The sequence below is a fragment of the Rana temporaria genome, chromosome 3, assembly GCF_905171775.1.
Source record: "Rana temporaria chromosome 3, aRanTem1.1, whole genome shotgun sequence".
NCBI classification, from domain to species: Eukaryota; Metazoa; Chordata; class Amphibia; order Anura; family Ranidae; genus Rana; species Rana temporaria.
In genome coordinates, this window is record NC_053491.1 from 281,055,465 (window position 1) to 281,074,519 (window position 19,055).

The 19,055-nt window shown below is 41.8% G+C and overlaps 1 protein-coding gene across 2 annotated transcripts in view; it reads right to left on the minus strand.

Moving 5' to 3' along the window:
* The window catches only part of KCNIP1 (potassium voltage-gated channel interacting protein 1), a 359,325-nt gene that overhangs the window by 38,090 nt on the left and 302,180 nt on the right, over positions 1-19,055 (minus strand). For both annotated transcript variants that reach the window (XM_040344693.1, XM_040344692.1), the window contains one exon: positions 7,500-7,604. In XM_040344693.1, coding sequence (XP_040200627.1) covers positions 7,500-7,604 — 105 coding nt within the window. The remainder of the gene's footprint in view (positions 1-7,499; positions 7,605-19,055) is intronic.

The following is a 19,055-nucleotide window of genomic DNA, read 5'->3' on the forward strand; positions in this document are numbered from 1 at the left end:
CTTTTATTTCATCTTCTAGTTTTTTAAGTGAGATTACATTGTAGTCAACTTTTTTCTCCACTTCTTCCACTCTTTCCAATATATGCCCCATATTTTTCTCCATTTTTTCCATTTGCGTTTTGAGTGATCTTTCTAAAGCAGCGAACATTCCTTCCATCTCCCTTTTTGTTGGCAAAAGTGTCATATCCTGCGTTTCTTCCTTATTTCTCTGTTCTGGATCTATTTCTTTGTCTGTTTCCCTATCTTGGTCTGTTCTGCTCTCTAGGAGTGATTCTGAAAGTATTTCTGAGTCCGTCAAGGTATTAGCTGGCCCTTTTTTCTTATCTTTTTTCTTTTCTTTTTCTGCTTGGCCTGCTCTGCCAATCGATGTTTTTTCTATGTGCTGGTTGTCGCCATTTGTCCCATGGGTCACAAATTTACACATCGGGCCTGGGCTTTGACTTAAACGGGGTACCTTTGGGGTTGCCCCGCCTTTCGCTATTTTTCCCCTTGTGGTCATCCTTGCGCCTGAGTTGTAGCTACGTCACTTTAGAGCGGTTCCGAGGGAAATCCGTTTGCACTTGTGATAGGTGTGTACTCCCCTCTCCTACCCGTCTCCAGCACCCGTATATCTCGGGAACCTCCTCCTACGGGTTTTCCTGGCTCTGTAGTCTGATTACCCGCAGTGTGTATAATACTTTTACCGATGCTTTTACCATTATGTTATATCTTTTGATGTTTCATTTATCGCAGTTTAAGGTTGTTGTAATATTTCTGTTCTTTGTCTTTAACTTTAAATAAAGGTATTCAGAGCCATAGACATGTATACTGGCCCCCCTCTTCTATCTGACTCCAGTGTCCATCTATCAAATATAGTACAATAAGAGTTCCGTGTGTCTTGTACACATATTGATCCCCATAAGAAGAAAGAAAGTATCAAGAGGGGGCCACAGGAGAAACTATGGGGTTACCGACCTCCTTACAGGAACACAAAAAAAAAAAAAACAGTGCTGAACTCATGTCTCTTATGTCACATTATTCCGTGCTATCATAACAGTCCCAACCTTTTATCAATCTCCTCAGAGAGTAGTGTCCCATTTGTATATTTCTTTTTAATAATTCTTATATTTTTTAATAAGGACGTTTGTACTCACCACTTCAATGGTTGAAGTGCACTCGTAGTGTGTACTCACCGGTCCAATGGTTGATAGGGGAGCTTACCGGCTGTTGTAATAGGTTCCAGGATGTTTCCCTACCTACTATTGTGGCTGTGATGGTGAAGCCAGCTGCAGACTAGGTCCTCTTAGTCTAGGACTGGTGCTCCATTTCGCTGGGCTGCAGGGCTACGGAGCTACAGAGCCTCCTAGCACTGCGTGTCAGTCCCCCGTCCCCCGGAGCCCCCCTCCCGGAGCCGCGCGGCACGCCTCCACAGCGCGTCCACTCGCACGCTCCAGGGGTCCGGGCAGACCAGGGAGATGCAACACCTGGACGCAGCGCTGCTGCCTATCAGCCAGGAGAATCAGGGGGGACGAGGGAGACGCAGCACCGCCACTAGCCTGTCAGCCGGGAGAGTCAAGGGACCCGGAGAAGCCGCCCACGTGTCAGGTAAGCCGTTCGGGGGAGACCCGTGCAGATCCGCTCCGGCCGGCCGGCCAGGAGCTATGTTCCGGAGAGAGAGGGAGGAGGGAGGGGGGCACCCGCGCCCTAGTGGAGGGAGCGGAGGGAGCGGGGGGTCCGGCTCTCACTCAATTCAGCGTGGGTTCGGAGCATGACTGGAGAGCGGGCATCCCATCTAGCTGCTCCTCCACACTGACCGCGCCATCTCTAGACTCCTCCCTCCCTCTGGGCCCGCATTGCCCTTTTTAGAAAAATGGGAAAGCGATATTGGTAAAAAAATTGATAAAACACAAATGATAGGTGCAGTATATAACCATGCCGCGGACATTACCACCATAGAAGCAAACTATAAATGTATGGTGCGATGGCACATGACCCCATCAAGAATGAATAAGATCCACCCTAGAAATTCAGAGCTATGTTGGAGAAACTGTAAACAAAAAGGAACAACGCTACACATATGGTGGGACTGCCCGAGAATGCAGGAATTTTGGAAAGAAATCTTGAAATATATTGTAGAAATAACAGGGGAGACGATTCTATGTAGCCCGCTGACCTGTTTGTTTCACGGAACTGAAAAAACAAAAAAACAATATGGAACAACTCTGGTCCCAGTGTTGTTAAACGCAGCTAAGGCTCTGATCCCCAAAAATTGGCTACACCCAAAGAGGCCATCAATTAAAGAGTGGATAGAAAGGGTGGAATATATAGAAGAGATGGAGTATCTTGCCTGCAGAGAGATAGGAGAAGAGGACAAAAACAGGATGGTTTGGGAAAAGTGGAAAGTGTTTAAATCCACAGCAAAGTTCGCCCAGGGAACGAAAGAAGCAGAAAGCTGAGAAACCATAAAGAAGATTGCATGGCACACAGATCCGGGGGGGGGGAAGGGAAAAAAAAAAAAAGGGGGGGATTAATTATGTTATGCTACCAAGGAATGCAGTTAGATTTGTTAAGCGGGAAAAGACTAACCTAACAGTTTAAAAATGTTAAATCCGTAATGTCAAAAAAAAAAAAAAAAGCTTAAACATATGAAAAGGAAAAAAAAAAAAAAAAAAATCCACGAATGATGCGAAGCCGCAAGAGAGATGCTAAGGGCGGGCGAACCGTGAGCTAGCCTCTCGGCTATATGTGAGCAGAGTCTGACGTGAGAAGAAAGAAAAAAAAAAAAAAAAAAAACAACTGCCTAAGATACATCGAATCACTGCCTACGACGTGAACGTAACCTACGCCCAGCCCTCACGTACTACTACGTAAACAACGTAAAATACAACGGCTGTTCCCTGGTCCATACCTTTGCATGAGTTGCGCCTCATAAATGGGGAATAACTATACGCCGGACGTAAGCCTTACGCAAACCATGTATATTATGCGCCGGGCGCAACTACGTTCGTGAATCGACGTATCTCCCTCATTTGCATATTTGCAATGAGGCGGCCAGCGTAAATATGCGCCCAAGATACGCCGGCGTAGGAAAGTTACGTCGGTCGGATGAAGCCTATTTTCAGGCGTATCTAGTTCTGTGGGCACGGCGCACAGATACGACGGAGCATAGATACACTTACTCTGCATATATCGAGATATGTCGGCGTAAGTGCTTTGTGAATCCGGGCCAGTATCTCTTTCCTTAATCGCCCCTCTTTTATTATGTTGATATGAACCTTTTATTAGGTTCGTCGGGTGTTATGTGCCTGGTAATTATTTCGGCACACACATATATAAGGGACATAATAATAATTATACAACTATATACGTATTGGAACGCTCACATCATTATATGTGTGCATTTTTCACTCGCACTGTCGCACACCTACAGGGTCATAGTCATTTGCCATTATTATTACTATCCATTACAACATATTTATTATACTTCATCACATCTACATTCATACCTTTTTTTGTGTTTTAATGTTATAACTCCATAATAGTTTTCATGTCACATTATTAGTGCCACTTAATTGGCCTTTTACATGATTTACATAAAACACTAAATATAAAATAAAATATATAAAGCACAAAAAATAAAAAATATAAAATATAAATTATATTTATTCATACATCACATTCACTCTTTTTTCACTTTTTATTACATCACACTAGAAATGTTTTCAACATTTCCAATATTTTTATGTATTTTAGGTGGTAATTGGTCATCTATATATATATATATATATATATATATACACACACACACATCACACAATAATTTTTATTAGTTCCTGGAAGCGAACAAAATTCACTAGTAGTTTTTTCACTGCTCTATTTTCACTTTCATTTTCATCCCCTACACCAGTGTTTTTCAACTCCAGTCCTCAAGGCACACCAACAGGTCATGTTTTCAGGCTTTCCATTATTTTGCACAGGTGATTTGATCAGTTTCACTGCCTTAGTAATCACCACAGCCGTTTCATCTAAAGGAAATCCTGAAAACATGACCTGTTGGTGTGCCTTGAGGACTGGAGTTGAAAAACACTGCCCTACACACTATGGCCCGGATTCACAAAGCACTTACGCCGACGTATCTCGAGATACGCTGCGTAAGTGTAAGTATGCGCCGTCGTATCTATGCGCCGTGTCCATAAACTGATATACGCCAGAAAATAGGCTTCATCCGACCGACGTAACTTTCCTACGCCGGCGTATCGTGGGCGCATATTTACGCTGGGCGCATTTGCCGCTCCCATTGATTTTCTATGCACATATGCAAATGAGGGAGATACGCTGATTCACGAACATACTTGCGCCTGGTGCATAATATACGTGGTTTGCGCAAGTCATACGTCCGGCGTAAAGTTATTTCCCATATAGGAGGCGCAACCCATGCAAAGGTATGGACCAGGGAACACAAGCCGTTGTATCTTTTGTCGTTTATGTTGTACGTCAATATGACTAGGCGTAGGTTACGTCCACGTCGTAGGCAGTGATTCGGCGTATCTTAGGGAGTAGTTCCTACGTGATTCTGCGCATGCGCACAGGGATGCGTCCACGGGACGACGCCGTACGTTATTCGTATCTTTATGAAGCTCAATCCATCATTTGCATGGGGTCACGCTTCATTAGCATGGCTCACGCCCACTTCCACCTACGCTGGTTTACGCCGAGGAAACCCAGCGTATCTTTAAGAGCGAGTGGGAGCGAGTGCTTTGTGAATCCAGTGCTTGCATCTGTGCGCTGCGTCGTCGTAGCGTATATTAGATACGCTACGCCCGCATAAATATGCGCCGATGTATGTGAATCCGGGCCTATGCATTTTCACTATAAAATCGCATCACAAAGGGCATTTTTATTTATTTATCTACTTATTAGTTAATGGGTGTGTATACACAGTGTGACAGGAAGTCAGGTAAATCTGTGGGTGTTGTCACAGTCGGGACATACATTTCTGCCTTGTTAGACAATACACCAATCATTATTAGGCGTCGGCTGCCAGAAATAGCCATGAAGGCTAAGGGCCGTTGGAAGACTCCAGCTGTTCAGAGTGAGGCAATTAAAGGCCTCTATAAAGTAGCCCAGAGGATAACCACTAATTGGCTGCATCACTCCTAAGGCTGTGTGAACAGGAGAGCAGTGCCAGAAAATTCTCCTGATGAGGTGAGTAGACCATTGACTTTTTCCTGTGTTATAAATCTAAAAAGACTATTGTTTTGTGCTGTATGACCAGCACTGTCTACCCAGCAGTAGGCTGTGTTAGACTTCATAGATAGGTTCCTGTGTGGAAGGTAGACGCCCAGAGTGGCTAGGATTTATTTTATGTTTTGATTTTGTTTATGCTGTTTGGATGCTTGCAATTGTTTTCCAGCAAGATGGAAAAATAAACCAGAAACTTTGTTTTTAACCTTCTTCGACTGCCAGTCTGTATAAATTCAGTGTGTGGTGAACCCAACCAAGGGGTCACACACCCCGCTACCGAGCTAACCCCTCACAACAGTTATTATCCACTTAAGCCCTGGACCTTTAGGCAGCTAAATGCCCAGGCCAGGTTTTGCGATTTGGCACTGCGTCGCTTTAACAGACAATTGCGCGGTCGTGCGACGTGGCTCCCAAACAAAATTGGCGTCCTTTTTTCCCCACAAATAGAGCTTTCTTTTGGTGGTATTTGATCACCTCTGTAGTTTTTATTTTTTGCGCTATAACAAAAATATAGTGACAAATTTGAAAAAAATGCAATATTTTTTACTTTTTGCTGTAATAAATATCCCCCAAAAACATATATAATTTTTTTTTTCCTCAGTTTAGGCCGATACGTATTCTTCTACCTATTTTTGGTGAAAAAAATCGCAATAAGCGTTTATCGATTGGTTTGCGCAAAATTTATAGCGTTTACAAAATAGGGGATATTTTTATTGCATTTTTATTAATTTTTTTTTTTTACTACTAATGGCGGCGATCAGCGATTTTTTTTTCATGACTGCGACATTATGGCGGACACTTCGGACAATTTTGACACATTTTTGGGACCATTGTCATTTTCACAGCAAAAATTGCATTTAAATTGCATTCTTTATTGTGAAAATGACAGTTGCAGTTTGGGAGTTAACCACAGGGGGCGCTGAACGTGTTAGGCTTCACCTAGTGTGTGTTTACAACAGTAGTGGGGTGTGGCTGTAGGTCTGATGTCATCGATTGTGTCTCCCCTATAAAGGGGATGACACGATCGATGCGCCGCCACAGTGAAGCACGGGGAAGCCGTGTTTACATACGGCTCTCCACGTTCTTCAGCTCCGGGGAGCGATCGCGAAAGAGCGGCTATAAACGAATAGCCGCGCCGTCGTTCCGGATCGCTCCCCGAGGTAAGCCGCCCGCCGCACGCAGCGGAGGGGGTCCCGATCGGACCCCCGACCCGCGGAAAGGCAAGGACGTATATATACGCCCATCTGCCTGTCCGTGCCATTTTGCGGACGTAAATAGTCGTGCGGCGGGCGTTAAGTGGTTATAACAATAGTCTTGTATCACTAGACACACATACCTACGTAATCTAATTCAATCTAATTTTATTTTAATGCATTTTTTTTATATGGTTTCATTATATTTACAGATAAATTCATATAGTTTCAGTCACTTTATTTAAATCTCTTTTTAAATATGAACTACATTCTTTTATCTATATGAATTTTTTACACAAGAAACATTTATTATATTCGTTTTTCATTATATTATTTTCCAATAATCTAGACATTTTGGGGTTAAATCTCAGTGATCTCTGAGACCTATTCACACACACACACACACAGATGATTGTGGTTAGGAAATCAGATCTGGCAACCCGTTGGTCAATTCGTTTTGACCTATCAGGGGTTAGCATTGATCACATGTCTTTGAAAGTTTGCTATATATTAGATGTGAAGTTTTATAATTGTCAGCTATGATTAAGCACTAATTTATAGTGTGAAACGCGTCAGCTGTTTTACTCCCGTGTTGTGTGCTGTGACTTGTAGTGCATTTTTCCTTTTTTAAATAAAGACAACCATCAAGGTTTTTTGGAGTCCATATTTTCTTTTTCCATTTGTTACCACTTTAACTAAGGCAATGTTTTCTGACACACCTTGCTTCATGAATTTATTACAGGATAAGAACACACAACAAATAGAGAAAAATCTCAGCCGGCGCACATCATACACACTATACAAACCCATACACACCACCCAGCCCACTTATTACATGCTGGTCTTGTATGGGGTGCGGTGGCAGAGATTTTTCTCTATTTGTTCTGTGTATTACATGGAATCCTATCCTGACCTGCATAATCAGTGGAACACACCAAATGGGGGACATATGCCGGGGCAGAGACCCTAAAGTTGGTTTTGTACAAGAACACAAGCATTTAAGCATCAAAACTGCTCTTATCTGAAATCTCTTTCCACAAGTTATAATTTAAAAATATTGTTTTTAAAGTAATGCAAACTAACCTGAAAAAATAGGTCCAGGTGTTGCTTAGGAGCATCATCCTTGAGAGCAGGGTATGTATATTTCCCCATCATGTCATATATGGCTTTAATTATATCCATCATTTCCTAAATGAGAAAGGGAACAATTATTTAATAAGTAATAGCAACATTCTTTACAGAACAAAATGTTTTTACTGGCCCTGTATAACCTTACAATCTTATCAATTTGCAAAGCTACCATTTAGAATGAACTTTTTACATGTGTTTGAGATGTCAGATTGTCTAAAAAGTGTGCTAAGTGTCCAGGGATTTTGAGGTGCTATGAGATTAATGCTGATCTACAGATTATAGTGAAATTTAAATAGCTTGTTTGGACCAAGCTGGTTCAAACAAACTATTACCTTCACTACTAGATGTGCCAGCTGTTTGTGCTGTATAAGCTGTATGTAGCATCAGCTACACACAGTATACAGTACTGTGTTCTAGTAGTGAGATCAGTGAGATAGAAACTTCCCATCTCATTCCCAGAACAAAATCAAGTCAGGATTGAGCACTGCTCAACTATTCATAGGGAGCTTTGTATTCTACAAAATATGTGACATCATCCACCCACCTCTCTACCTCTCCACCTTAGTCAACACAGCACTGTAAACTGTATGTAGCTTAAGCTACTGTATTTATCGGCGTATACCGCTAACTTTTTTCCCCTTAAAATAAGGGGAAAATCATGGGTGCACGATATACGCCGATACCCGCTTCCCGCGCTCAGTTTAAACGCCTCCGCCGACATATACCGAGCGCAGTACACTCGGGTACATTCGGCCAGGCTCGGCTTCGCTCGTGGTCACACTCTGTGACGTTTATGCGTGAGAAGCCGAGCGTGGCCGAACGTGCCCGGGTGTACTGCGCTCGGTATATGTCGGCGGAGGTGTTCAGCGCGGGAAGCAGGGATTCGATTCGAAGCCGGGAGGACACCACCGAGGCCGCAGACGGACGCCAGACCGGATAAGATCACCGATGGGTGCCGGGCAAGACACCAAAACTGTAAGTAATAAAAAAAAATTTACAGGAATTTCGGGTCTACATTAGGGGTGCGCGTTATACGCCGGAGCGCGCAATACCCCGATAAATACGGTATATGCAGCACACACAGCAGGCACATCTAGTAGTGAAAGAAGTCCTATACAGATGTCGTTTTGCAAGCCGCGCTGAAATTGTGCTGTAGGCTTCAGAGTCGGGCGAGAGTTGGACGACTTTGAAGCCGCCCCTGTGTGAACCAGCACTCACAAGCCAGGAAAGTACAAACACCCCTCAAATGACCCCTTTTGGGAAAGAAGACATTCCAAGGTATCTAGTAAGAGGCATGGTGAGTTTTTTGAAGTTGTATTTTTTCCCACAATTCTTTACTAAATGAAGATTTGTTTTTTTTTTCACAAAATTGTCATATTACCAAGTTATTTATCACACACTGTATATGAATACTTGCAACTACACCACAAAACACATTCTGCTAATCCTCCTGAGTATGGCATTACCACATGTGTGGGACTTTTCCAAAGCCTGGCCACATAAAGAGACCGAACATGCACCTCCAGGCATTCTGGGAGCATATATAACACCTATAATTTCCTTACAACCTATCACACTTTTGAAGGCCCTGGAGCACCAGGGCAATAAAAACACCCGCAAAATGACCCCATTTTGGAAAGCAAACAACCAAATGTATATTCTATGAGGAATTATGAGTCTTTTGAACATGCATTTTTTTTCCACAAGTTTTTGGAAAATGTCGAAAGAAAATAAACACTTTTTTTTTTTACACAAAGTTGTCCATTTATATGATATTTCTAACACATGGCATGTACATAGCAAAAATGACACCCCAAAATACATTCTGCTACTCCTCTTGAGTATGGAAATACCACATATGTGAGACTGTTACACAGTCTGGCCACATACAGGGGCTCAATATTCAGGGGGCACCATCAGAAGCTCTAGAGACATAAAATGACAAATTTAATTTCCTGACTACCTATTACACTTTTGTGATGCACTGAGGGCACTTATAAGCACTGTAGTGGCACTGATGTAGCATTGATGAGCACAAATGAGGCATGGATTTGGCATGAATGACCACGGATGAGGCATGGGTATCGCGGCTGTGTGATTCGCATGTGCGGGAGCTGCCGGTAACGGCACATGGACTGAAGAAACAGCACATAGTTGCCATTGCTTCCATTTTCCCAAGTGCGCATGTGCTGATGACATCGGCACATGAAGGGGACAGGGGATATCTCCTAAACCGTGCAGGTTTAGGAGATATCCTGGGTAGCTACAGGTAAGCCTTAATATATGCTTACCTGTAGCATAAAGTGGTTGTAAAGGGTTTACAGCCACTTTAATACCAATTAAAAGCTTCATATATGTGCAAAGACTTTGGCAACAGCACTTATATAATACATGATATGTATTCTTATCCATATGTGTGCTCTATATTTCCGACAATTTAATTGAATTATACATTTCCAGTTTCGCAGACATGGGTTTACCTTACATTCTGATGATCAGCTGTATAACACATTGGGATAGAGTCACTTTCTCAGAGTGTTTCACAGAAATCTGCATCTACAGGAGATATGGGAAAGGTATACTGTATGGTATTGTCATAAAATCAAGATTAAAATTAATAAGTAAATCAATATACACAGCCATTCTGACTGTCAGAATATTTGATGTAATACATGAATGTATGATATACAGTATGTGCTGTTGCCAATGTCTTTTAATCCACTAATATGAAGCTTTTCGCAGATATTATTAACCACTTCAACCCCGGAAGAATTTACCCCCTTCCTGACCAGAGCACTTTTTGCGATTCGGCACAGCGTCAATTTAACTGACAATTGTGCGGTCCTGCGACGTTGCACCCAAACAAAATTGTTTTTTTTTTTCCCACAAATAGAGATTTATTTTGGTGATATTGGATCACCTCTACGATTTTTATTTGTTGCGCTATAAACAAAAGAAGAGCGACAATTTTGGAAAGAAAAGTAATATTTTTAAAATGTTTGCTATAATAAATATCCCCAAAAAATATATTAAAAACATTTTTTTTCCTCAGTTCAGGCCGATATGTATTCTTCTACATATTTTTGGTAAAAAAATGCAATAAGCGTATATTGATTGATTTGCACAAAAGTTAGTGTCTACAAAATAGGTGATAGTTTTATGTCATTTTTATTATTATGTTTTACTAGTAATGGTGGTGCTCTGCGATTTTTATTGTGACTGCAACATTATGGCAGACACAAACACTTTTGACGCTAATTTGGAACCATTGTCATTTATACAGCGATCAGTGCTAAAAATGAGATCTCCTTTCCTAGTAGAAGCTGTGTATGGGGAAACGCATCGGTTGAAGCTACAGTCTGACGTCACCACTCACGAGCCGGTCTGGTTGTGAACCACGGCTGTGTTTTTTAACTTTGTTTTGACTGTCAGTATCATATGTGTTTTTTAAAATAAAACCCCCTACATTGATTACTGCACCATGAAGCCTTCTTTTGCCCTTTTTAAATATCGGTTGTGAAAGCGTACTTGGATACACATTTGCCGTATACTTTCTATCCACCTGGAAGGAAATATTTAAGTAGGAGCTTAATACAGCGCGAGCGGGGGAAGTCCCACCTTTGGAGGAGTCCTTGGATGATTTGTCCGTGGCCAGCTGAGCTTCCTGTGATATGTCTGCATGATCTCTATCCTTGAGATCCATCCCATCTGGTAAGCAGCATTGATCGCCTTTATTTCGATGAACAGAGCATACGTTAAATCTACAGTCACGTTTTTTTCTTCACTGAGCACTGTCAGCATTGATGGACTATGGAGTCACTGTTTATTGACGTGTTTTTTTTTAATTAATTACATTGCTTGCTCATTTGTGGACTTATATCAATTCCTTTATTATATTGCACATCAATTTTATGGATTCATTATTTTTTTTTTATTCCAAATATTTTTTATTGAGAAAATCAAATAAGGTAACATGGTACATTGTACAAGTTGTTTCATCATACATGGTACATTAACATTGGTTGAAAGCATTAATAAGAAAACCTTTATTATCAAATGCATAAAATCCAGCATAAACCTTAATGTATTAAGTCAGGTCTCACTATATAATGTTAAGTGTACTACATGCAGAGTTTACTTGGTATGCAGGTCAGAAATTCTATATTTATTTAGATGTAACAGAGTGCAAGACCTTGGGGAGAGGTATTGAGTATTGATACTCGGCTGGGAGTAGCTATGCTTCAATGCTCAATATAGTATTGCGTCATTCTCAGCAGGTTAGGGGATTGTGGCCTTATAGGGGTCAGTGTGGTGTGTCGTGGGAAGTTCCTATTTTGGGTATGCGAGCAATGTTTGTCTTAAGTAGCGCGATGAAACCTAGGAATTCAGTCCGAGGGGTAGGGGAAATTACTGGTAGGTGTGCTGGCATGGTGGGTGGGGGGTGTTGGCGTGGGGGTATATATAGCTGGAGAGGCTTCTGGGAAGTAGAGAGAGAAAGAGAGGGACTGTGGGGGTAAAGTATAGAGAAGAGGATGAGGGTGAAAGCCTATGGGAATGGTATTAGTGACCAGCTCTTGCTTTCCTCCCCGGGAATCCAATCCTGTTTGGCCTGTTTTTTTTTAGGTTTGTGGGGAGGAGGCGGTCTTTCTAGTAATGGGGTCCAGTATTCCAATAGTAATTATAGGAGATATGTACATCTCTTCTGAGTCACTATTTCAGACTCTCTATTTTACTGTTATTTAAGATGTTGAATCGTTTATTCAGGAAAATTCTGTCATTGTTTGGAGGTGTGTGCAGCATGCCCACTTGATTCCAAATTACTTTGGAGTATATCTAGTACTCAGTTCTTCCATTTCAGCTATTTTTTTTATTCTTTCAAACCATTCCTTGAGTGATGGGATGGTTTGGGTTTTCCAATGAACGGGGACACATTGTTTTGCTTCATTGATCATATGCATCGCTAGCGATTTGTGGTAGGAATTGTGAGGTAAGTGTGTGTGATGCAGGAGAAACTGAGTCAGGAATAATTTTAGGCCGTAATTTGTTACATGTGAGGTAATGCGGTGTTCTTCCTTCCAGAATATTTGGATACGTGGACATGTCCACCAGATGTGTAACAGTGTACCGCGATCTTCCTGGCATCTCCAACAGGTCTCTGGTATAGTGGATTTGAATTTGTGGAGTAGAGTTGGGGTGCGATACCATTGAGATTGTATTTTGTAACCGTTCTCTTATGACGATACATTGATTGAACCCTTGTGGATGTTTAGGTATATTTTCCCCCAATCCTAAGGTGTCAAGGGGGGTCGACAGGTCCTTTTCCCAAGCTTTGCAAATTGCTGAGTCATTAGGTTGGTATTCGGTGAAAAGAAGAGACTGGGTTGCGGATATGAGATGGGTTTGGGGTGTTGTTTGTGTACAAAGTCTTTCAAAAAGTGTCAGAGATCTGGAGCAGGAGGTTTTTTTGTTTAGTGTCTTTAGGAAGTATGTGATCTGAAAAAATGTCTAAGATGGGATAGGAGGTTTGTCTGAGCCCCCATACTCACGACCAAACATGTCTGCTGAAACGGGTCCGCGGACCAGTTTCAGCGGACATGTTCGATCGTGTGTAGGCAGTAACGGACAGGATTCCAGCAAACATTCGTCGGCCAGACCGTTTCCCAACGAACAACTGTTTCCTGGTCTTGCTTTAAAACAGTCCGCTGGAATCGTGTCCGTCAGACATGTTCGGTCGTCTGTACACAAAAGCAGCGTACAAAAACCCCGCGCATGCTCAGTCAAAATGAGGAGACGGGAGCGCTCGTTCAGGTAAAACTCGCGTTTGTTTGGGATATGGCACATTCGTCATTTGAAATCTTTTATTCTAGCAAGAGAACATTGTCTTAAAAAGGCGCACTAAACCACAGTTTCTTGCCTCGTTTTATTAATTCTTCTCTTGCTAGAATAACCCCGTTCTCTTGCTGATGCAATTTCAATTGAGTTGTCCCATACTGAAATGTCACATTTCTTGCTTGTGATGTAATCCTTTAAAAATGTTTTCTAGGCCAGACGTGTGTTTTTGTTGGTGGTCCTCCATAATATTTTTTAATCATTTTTGTAAAGGAATGTGCATCTTTTTTTTTTTTTTTGGTGTTTCTAGTTATGTCACCATTTTTTTCATTTTTTTCTTACATGTTTTTTTTTTTTTTATAGTGTTTTTTTTTTTTTTTAGGGTTTCATTTGAGAATATTGAACCATGTTGGCACACCAAATGTCCCCCCCCCCCCCAAGGAGTGTGTCCTTTGTAAATGACCCATTGTATATTTATTAAAGGTTTGCTGCCTAATAATCCCCACAGTATAACAAACAATAGACATGTTTTCAAATGATATTTATCAAATGTCATCAAAAGACATTTATTTATGCAAATGTCATCCAAACAAAAAAAGAACGGCAGCACTAGAACAGATAGCAAACTATATGCAAACTTGCATTTCCAACATGGTGAAGGATAAACTACCAAGCCTCAGGAGGCAAAACCAAAAATATGAAGCAGCAGCACAGAAACAAAGGAACCCAAACTGTGGTAGTGCAAACAAGATGTCCTTTGTGTGGAAGGAAATGGAAGGCAGAGAATCACCGTTTCCTCCTCTTTCCAGCCTTCCCTCCAGGCAGCCTTCCAGCGGATCTTACACGGGCTCTTGCAGGTGGGGTCGATGTGGCAGCAGGAGGATGGTGTTCAGCAAGCCGGGCCGGGTCACATAGCCCAGTGTCTAGGGTCAGCAGGCCCTTCTGCATCCACCAAAGGACCTGGTTCATCAGGGCCTTTGCCAGTCTTCTCTGGTCCTCCTCCCCTTCATTTAAATCGTGTGCCAAGGAGGCACTGAAGGCCTCTGTGGGGTTGAGGGGGGCCCTCATGATGGCGCTTGCCTCCTGGATCATGCGGAGGCTTGCCTCCTCCACAGGCCTCAACTGCCTCCTTCGGCCTGATGGCCTCACCTGGGGGGGAGAAGACTGGCTGGTGGTGGTTCTCCTGGCCGGGGGGACCTGCTGCAGGCCACTGGGCCTGGCCTCCTCCTGGCTGCCACTGACCCCGGCCTCCTCCTGGCTGACAGACACGTGAGGATCTGCCACCTCCTGGCTGATCTCTTCTTCCTGTGTGCAAAAAAAGGACATTTTTTACAATTTTGCAAAATAAAACCACACTCATTTTCCTGTTTTTCGTTTAGTATTTTCGGTTCATTATTACTTGAATAGACTCTACTTCTGACCCCTGCAGTTGTCATCCCTGACACCTATTTGTCTGTACACCTTTTTTTGTGCTTTTTCCCAACTTGGCTTTTCTTTTACAATATCAACTCATTAATCCACCAATAATTATTTTCGCCAGAAATATAGAGGAAACTACTATACCTCCTCATCGAAGGGTGGCAGATCTGCATCTCTGTCAGCCAGGCCCTCTTCCTCCGACTCTGCAGGGCTGTGGTCATCTGGGGAATGTCCGCTGGAAGGTAGCGTGGAGGGAAGGTTGGAAGCAAGACTAGACATCGTTTTCCTGCCCTCCATTTCGTCCCGCAAAAAAGCCATCTGTTTGTAATACCACAGTTTGGGTTCCTTTGCTTGTGTTGCTGCTGCTCCCGATTTTTTGGTTTTATTAGCTTTGTATGCTCTTCTATATGTGCTTCTCAGGTTGGCAAGTTTATCCTTCACCATGTTGGCAGTGCATCCTGGCACCCATGTTTGCATATAGTTTGCTAGCTCCTCTAGTGCTGCCGCTCGTACATCTTTATTGCAATATAACGAGTGTTTTGAATTCCACAGGATGGGCGTGTCCTGATATTTTTCTAGTAAGGCCTCTATTGATTCCTTAGTTTGTAGGAGGTCCATTTCCCGGTGTGATTTTATAATTGTTTTTTTGAGTCTAGATTCGCAAAACATAAACCAAAGAAAAATATATATTAAAAAGGATCAGCGTTGACCTTGATATAATATGTGTCTTCAAATTTATGACCTATATCTAATTACAAACACAGTCTCTCTTGTTGAAAAAATGATTGGCAGCTCGGCCGCATTGGTTGTACCAAACATTGATTTGCTAGATGCAGAGCCATTGTTAACATTGCAGTAACTAATTTTAATATAGAAAACTAAACAATGATTACAAATGAGAGCATTCATCTAGGCACTCTTTCATGTGTAGATCTCATGCCCCTGACAATGGATGACATAAAAGACACTTCCTAATGTCCTCTGTACAACCAACACTTGAACAATACTTTGCCTGATCTGAATACACCATTCAAAAACTTGTCAATGAGGTACAGCATTGTTCACATCTCTATTTTGTGAGGTGTCCAAAAGCATTTGGACACCAAAATAACATTGTGGTACCCCATAGACAGAATAGCTTAAAAAGGGTGCAACCAACAGCCCAAACCCCCATCCCATGGGTCTCCATTTTCTAGGCCTCTGCTGATCCCATTTTTAATTTCCTTACCTTCCTGTCTCTCGCTCCTCGTTTCTCACGCTCGCCTAATTACCGCGTAAGGTGCGTAATCACGGCGTGCACCTTTTAAACACTCCACGTATTTATGAAACACCGCCCTCGTCACCTTTGCTAGGCCCCTAATCAATGTGTTTAGGAAATATGGCGTTAACTGTGTATGTTCTGGATGCGCTCGAATATTCTCCGCGTAACCTACGTAAACACATTGTTTGCATTCTCTACACTCCGCGTATGTATGAAACGCCGCCCTCGTCTCCGCCCATGGCGTAACAATTCCTCTTTTCCCCGCCCATAATCTCTGTGGGAAAGGAAAATGGCGATGTCACACGAGCGGGCACGATGCTCTCATGCCACAAGTGAAGGGACAGAGGCAGGGACGTCCCGATCCAGGCAAAGAAGATACAAAGCCACTAATATGCGGTTCCAGGAAATGGTGGAGTTAGTTTCCATCATGCGGAGGAAGGACTATGATGGTGAATTAGGGCCATACAAGACCCCTAACCGCCGAAAGGCACATATTATGGACAAGGTGGCGAGGAGAATGCAGAGGATGTTTGGGATCACCAGGTCCAAGGAACAGCTGAGGAAACGCTGGTCAGATTTAAAATTGAGGGAGCCACATCAGATGAAGAAGATCCTTAAAATTCTGCGTAAAAGTAAGTAAATATTTATGGGGGGTTGGGGGGGGGGGGTTGATAGTCTGCAAGAATGTGTTGCCATGTATATTTCACCATCTGCCTCCTTGGCCTGCTTGTAATTTTGAAGACATGTTGTCATTTATTTTTTATTACATAAATACCTACATATTTACAAATAGTGTTCTTAGTAAACCACGTAACATCACATAGTTTCTCAGAAAGGCTCGGTTATTCCAGGAACAACACACCTGGACATGGCTCACTGGCCAAAAACTTTGTTTGTAAACATTGTGTAAAAGCTAGTTTGAAAAAATATAATTCGGAGAATGGGAAAGGCAAACAGGATTCATTCTAAAAACAGTGGTAATAAAGCAGATGTTTTCACATCTGCAATGCAGAGCACCTGTGTCTCCCCAACTAAAATTTTGGTTTTGGTAGGGTCTCCCAGAAATACAGTTTAGGGGGAACATCCATGTGTGTCACTTTGCAAAAAAGGGGCAGGATCAGAGCTTGCCATAGAAGTCTTTCAAAAATGTAGGTTTGGTGAAAGCTAAAAGTAAATAAATGAAAGCCTCTTCTAAGCAATGTGTGCGATTTCTGCTCTACAATATCTGTGTGCTGGTGAGTATACATTTTTTTTTGTGTTATTTAGGGGAAAGAAGTCGCCAGCATTTGGAGGAGGCAGAGAGGGCCAGACAAGGCCAAAATCTTACATCTCGCCATGTGGAGGAGGAGGAGGATGTGGAAGGAGAAGAGGATGTGGAAGGAGAAGAGGATGTGGAAGGAGAAGAGGATGTGGAAGGAGTAGAGGATGTGGAAGGAGAAGAGGATGTGGAAGGAGAAGAGGATGTGGAAGGAGAAGAGGATGTGGAAGGAGAAGAGGATGTGGAAGGAGAAGAGGATGTGGAAGGAGAAGAGGATGTGGAAGGAGAAGAGGATGTGGAAGGAGAAGAGGATGTGGAAGAAGAGGAGGAAGTAAGAAAGGAGGAAGGAAGAGAGGAGGAAGAAGTAATTTTGGACTTAGAATTTATAGCAGATGAAGGGCAAGTGGCGGAAGAAGAATTTGGCGAATTGAAAGAAGGTGGATTGATGGATGAAGGAGGAGTCGAAGATGATGGGGAAGTGGTTGAAGAAGGAGGAGTGATAGAAGATGATGGGGAGGTGGTGGAAGAAGGAGGAGTGATAGAAGATGTCGAAGAGGTGGAAAGGAGAAGCCCATCAGGTCAGTGTCACCCTAGCTTGATTTTAAAAAACATATGTAGATAGGCCTCATCAAATATTTAAATTTTGAATGCCCATTTTTTATTTTTTTAGGGGAGGAGGATGGTGTGGCAATATTTTCACGTGCAAGTGCTGCTATAATTATTCAACAGGTAATGGAGTGCAGCACTGAAATGCACAATATGCGTGAAAGGATGGTTGTCATGGAACAGAATGTAACAAATGTCCTTTTGGAATGCAGCACGGAAATGGACAATATGCGGCAAAGAATGATGGTAATCGAAGCAAATTTTAAAAATATTATTGACATGATGGGCCGTGTCAAAGACTGAAACACCCCCATCCCCCGCCACCACAACCATTTTTACTGTTTTAATAATGAATACGCCAAAATTTGAAGATACACACACACAGTGTGCCAACATGTGCTATCTGCCATCACAGAATATCTAGTGTCTGTGCTTTGTGGGTCCAACCCCCTCCTCCATCCTCAAGTAGTTGAGAGGAAGGGTTTGCTCCCACAAAACACAGACATTGATCACCCATGATGTCAGATAGCACATGTGGCCATTTGTCTGTAGAACCAATGACATTTGGCGATTTTTCACGGAATGTGTGTATCTTCAAATTTTGGCGTGTTCCAGTGTGAAAGCACACCATGACTGACTGCTGTTGTGAATTCTTATATTTTTATAAGGTTTAAGTTCTTTTGTTTGTCCATTTTGTACATTTTTGTATACTATAAAGTTTAGACCATAAACAATCAAAGAATAAACACCCAAAAAAAATATATATATATATATAGAATTATAAATCTCTATAATCACTTAATTTAGTGAAGTCGAGATTTGACTCCTAAATCTCCCCAAAAAATATTCGTATTTAAAAACACACAAAAAAATTTAAAAAAAATATACAACAAAAAAATAAAAAATAAATTAAAATTATTATATATTTGTAAAAAAATCTAAAAATAAAAAATTTATATTTCCAAATTTATAAATATTTTTCTAAATTTTTTTGGATTTTTGTGAAACCAAAGTAAAAAAAAAAAAAGAGGTTTTTTGACCGAAAAAATATGCCGAAAAGAAAAAATACAAAGGCGGTAAACACCCCACCAAAAATATTCTATATATATATATATATATATATATATATATGTAA